Consider the following 5,137-nt stretch of genomic DNA (forward strand, 5'->3'; position numbering starts at 1 on the left):
CCTGACACATTGGAATGCTTTAGGAAAGACTAGTAGACATTATTGATAAAAATAATTATTGAAATGATTCATCAGGGGGCGCCAAATCGCTGTGGTTTCAATTGTATCCTTGAGCCAGGTTCAGAGAGGGCCAGAAAGGACTTCCAGTCTGCCTTGACTTCCTCTCCCTGCCCAGTAGGCAGAACAAAGAGCAGGACTTTGAAGGTGACAAATGTTGACTTTCTTTGACAAATAGCAGTGTGCTACAAGAACATGGATGGTGCAGCACAAAAGTCTGGTCTATGTGCGCAGCACACTTTTACTCATTTCTTTCATTTCCTGTGTCACCCCACTGTTTTTGTTTTGCACCCTGCTATAGTTGCCTGTCCTTAGTCCACACTATCAGCACAGACTAACATCCACATTCAAACAACACTGCTTCACTTTAAGTCAGATGCAAAACATGCCTAGACATCCTTAGTATCTCCCCCTGCCCCTATTCATAACTCTGCTTCCAATGATTCTATGAACTCTGTTTCTATCACTCAATGTATTGTTGCTCTTTCTATCTCATTACAAGCATCAAATGTGGAAAGTAGGTAGAATCAGATTCCTGTAATGATGTGCAGTTTTATGTTTGGATTATAAAAGAGCTGCAATGAGTTTAAAATGAGCAAAGGTTTTTCATGAGATTTCAAATTATCCAAAACAGATCGTCTGTACTGAAATTTCTTCATATTTGAACACAGACTTATTGGCAATTACAATATTACAAAAAGTAAATTCAAATTTATGTTTTAGTGTGAGGTTTGTTGATTAATAAACTGTTCTTTGTTTTCAAAATCTAATTATGTGTCCATGTTCTTGTGTGGGTATGTGAACATGCTTGTAGTTGCCCAAAGATGCTGAAAGAGTTGGCTTACCCTGGAACCAGTATTATAGGTGGTTGTGAGCTACCTGATGTAGGTACTAGAAATCAAACTCAGGTCTTATGAAAATCAACATATGTGTATAACCACTGATCCTTCTCTTCAGATATCTAAACTACTCTTTATTATAAAGTCTGCTTCTCAATTTTTATTATAATAGTTTTTAATTTTATGTTAATTATAGTACATCATGTTCTCCAAATTTCCACATGTATCCCCTAACACTTTTTTCCAGATCTATAACTTTAATTACATGAATTATGCAAATGGAGAGCATAGCTTCTATCAATTTAAATTGAAATGTACTTTATTTCTTCCTGCTTCGTCAAGAACAGTTAGACACTGATATGAGAGTGCAGAGGCCCCTAAGCCTTAGAGAACAGCACCCACTTAGAAGCAATAGGCAAGGAAGGACTGCTGCAGAGGTCTTAGTGTGTAGAGGGCAGCTCCAGTGAAAAGGACAAAGTCACTGAGTCTGATCACAGAATAGAACAGGCACATGATGAATGTGAGGCATAGGCCACTGTTTCCCTGTTAGGCAGGATCAGGAGTAAGACTGTGAGGTGCATGGGTGAGTACATCAGTGTGCAGACCCAGCTCAAGCTGAGGTTTTAGGGGACAACATAACCTGCCTGAAGACATGAACAAAAGACACTGACAGGTGACCAAGAGTTATGGATCTCTGTATAATAGATTGTACGTCTGGTTTTGTTCAGTACAAGGTCATATGCAAATCTGGCCTATGCAAAGACTTTAGAGCAGAAATCTGAGTCTCTCTGCACACTCACTCAGCAAGGGAATGCTGTATTAGTATCCAGAAACTACTGTGTCCCAATCTCATACTTCATGGAGTGGGTGTGGAGTCTCCTTTTCCTGCTGGCAGCTGTCCAAAGTAAGATAACAGATCCCAGAGTTGCAGAGGAAACTGAGGCAGTTTGATGACCCCTCACTTTCCCATGTTCTCTCCACAGGTGTCCAAGCACAGGTTCAGCTGGTGCAGTCTGGACCTGAGCTGAAGCAGCCTGGACAGTCACTGAAGATCTCCTGCAAAGCTTCAGAGTACACCTTCACAGACTATTCAATGCACTGGGTGAGGCAGGCACCAGGACAAGGCCTGAAATGTATGGGCTGTATCAACACCAACACTGGGAATCCAATATATGCTGAGGATTTCAAAGGTCAGTTTGTCTTGTCTTTGGACACCTCTGTCAGCACTGCATACCTGCAGATCAGTCGCCTCAAGAATGAAGACAAGGCCACTTATTACTGTGCGAGAAACACAGTGTGAAAACCACATACTGATGGTGTCAGAAACCCTGAGGGAACATGGTTCTGCTGTGCCCAAACAGCAACAGATAAAGTATCTTGTTCTTGGTCTTTGATCAGAATTCCGAGGTTAGTGGGTGGACACTCAGAAAATTGATCTCTGTTCTTCACTTGAATATTGTCCATGATATGTTGAAAAAGAAGCCACATAAAAAGGAGATGAACCACTGAACAGTATCATCAACTTGGTATAAAAACTATAGTTATTATAAAACATCCTAATATAAATGTAATAATCTTTCCACAAACAATTCTTAAATTATGAATTAAAAAGAGTAACATCAGCCTGTTTCATGATATCAGGGAAGACAAACAGTTCAGTGATCTTCAGGCTTACAACTGAGAGTAGAAATCTCAACTGCTCTGGGAAAGTGCTGGCCTCCAGAACAGCCACTGTAGACAACAAGTATCAGCAGACACCCATGCTTGCAGTATGTCTGCTTAGTGGCCTCACAATGAATGTGAGTATTTGAAGACAAAACACATACATAGCCCAAGAAGTGATTATTTACAGGTGTTCAACGATATGGTGCAGTGAAATGTAAAATACAAACACACACACACACACACACACACACACACACGCACACACACGAATATTTTCAGAAATCATAACTGGAAAAGGATAAGAAGAAAACTTCAATTATAAGATGTAACACAAATTGCTAAACGGTCTTATAATAATAATAAAAAAAACAGAGTCAGATATTGGGATGAGATTTGAAAGATTGGAGAAACAGAATAAGCCAGCAATGACATTACCTCTATGAAATCCTTAGCCCCAAGACTGTCTCAAGAGAGGGACCATATATATCACTCCTTAAGTATCTTTCTGTACCATGTATCTCATTTCCTCTCTCTGCTCAGCTACATCACTTCCTCTCTCTGCCTAGCTCTATCATTCCTGTCTGTTTGTATAGACCCCCCTACTTCTATCGTCAATTAGTTCTTGGGATTAACGGTATGTGCCACCATACCTGGCTCTGTTTCCAGTGTGGCCTTGAACTCACAGAGATCCAATGTATCTCGGCTCTCCGAATGCTATGATTAAATGTGTATGCTACCACTGCCTGACCTCTATGTCTAATATTGTGGCTGGCTTTTTTCTTTGATTCATAGGCAAGCTTTATTTGTTATAACTCAGATAAAATATCACCACAAAAAGATTAAAATATAAGAAAACCTTTTAGTCATAAAAGCTAAATTTGAGGCTTGAATCTGAATTTTAGAGGTGGTTAGACATGGTTGTCATGATCCAAGATCTCAGGACTTGGGTCTGTGGCTTCTTTCAACTTCACTGAAAATTTCCAGTTGTAATCATAATAAGTATTTCTTTCTTTCTAGCTTTCAGGCTCAAGTGACATTATTACATTGCAAAACCACATTGTGATATGTTGTAAATTGTGGTTTACTTTTAGTTTCAAATGTCCAAATAAAAGATTAGTATTTGCCTCCAGAGAAGTCTGTTCTTAATATGATAATTTGTAAAACACTGACTCTTAAATTATTTCTGTATTTTCAGTCTTCTCTCTATTGTTCTATTTTGTTATAGAAAAGTTATGAAATGTTGAAACAGAAATATGCCCTTCCATTGTCAAATTTCCCATGTTTCTACACTGTAATTTGTATAAATATTGTGACAGACACCTTTTCTTCACTAAGTGAGATATCAGGGCAGTTAACTGAGGAATCGTTTTTCTCAAAAGGGAGCATCTGTGCTGACATTGATTATTTTGTCTTTGCTAAACATGGGTAGATTCCTTTGCTATAAATCATCCTGTGTGGAAGATGTTGCTGTGTCCTCAGACAACTCTCCTCTTTCCCTAGATCAAATTTCCCAAGCCCGACCACCTCTTATTTCAAGACATGCTATATGAGCTAAAGATATTCAGAGATTTTGATGTTTTGCTATATATAAGCTTAGTGGAAAGAAGCTGTAGAATAGTGTAACAGATCATCAGCTAAAGAGCATGTTTGGGTCACTGTGTGTACATACTTATGACTTGCAGGTAAACATACATCCCTGAAAATATGCTGCATATCAGGGTGTAGATACACTTGTTTTTATGTTATCATCAGGATCATCAGTCAAATACATTTCACTCCCATAAAATTTTGTCCTAGATTAAAATTCCTAGTTTTTCCATAATGTTTGTTATATAATCTGTGTGAATTTCCTTGTCTTCTTATTCAAGTCTTTCTAAAAGAGGGACTGTTGAGGTTAAGTTAGCATTCACAATATATGTTGTACATTGTAAATGATTTGGTTTGCATAATATCTCTTCTGGGGATGCAGAAATAGGATTCTGCCATCCCTTCTTCCTGGTGAAAGCTGAGCTTTTTCAAGACCACAGGTACCAGAAGATTCTCCCTTTGCTTTATAACCTGAGGAAGTAAGTGTAGTTGGAGTTTTCTCCAGTCCTTTCCGGCCCTCTTTCATCTGCTAGTCCTGCAGCCGCTTAGACCCAACCAAGTAGACTCAGAGAGACTTATATTGCTAACAAACTGTATGGCTGCAGCAGGCTTCTTGTTATCTAGTTCTTCTATCTTAAATTAACCCATTTTTTATTAGTCTATACTTTGCCATCTTGCTTGTGGCTTACCAGTACCTTACATCTCACTTGTCATGGCTTCGGCAGGCAGCGTCTCTCTGCCTCAGTCTTCCACTTCCCAGAATTCTCTTCTCTAATTGTCACAGCTATACTTCCTGCCTGGATACTAGCAAACAGAATTTTATTTGTACAGAGCTATATCCACAGCAAGTAAGAACCTGTATCCTCGAACCAAAAAATTATCTGTTTGGAGGGTCTTCATGCAGAAAAAAAGTTGCTATGGAGACTGATTGATTATCAGCTACAAACTCTTATATAAACTTTATCACAATTTTTGTACACCATTGGGGT

The 5,137-nt window shown here is 38.8% G+C and overlaps 1 gene segment (V, D, J or C); it reads left to right on the top strand.

Moving 5' to 3' along the window:
- Positions 1-1,754: 1,754 nt before the first annotated feature.
- Positions 1,755-2,196, top strand: LOC118575296. The segment is given in 2 exon segments: positions 1,755-1,800; positions 1,880-2,196. Coding segments are annotated over 2 exon segments (363 nt in total).
- The last annotated feature ends 2,941 nt before the right edge of the window (positions 2,197-5,137 follow it).

The sequence above is a fragment of the Onychomys torridus genome, unplaced genomic scaffold (assembly GCF_903995425.1).
Source record: "Onychomys torridus unplaced genomic scaffold, mOncTor1.1, whole genome shotgun sequence".
Classification (NCBI taxonomy): domain Eukaryota; kingdom Metazoa; phylum Chordata; class Mammalia; order Rodentia; family Cricetidae; genus Onychomys; species Onychomys torridus.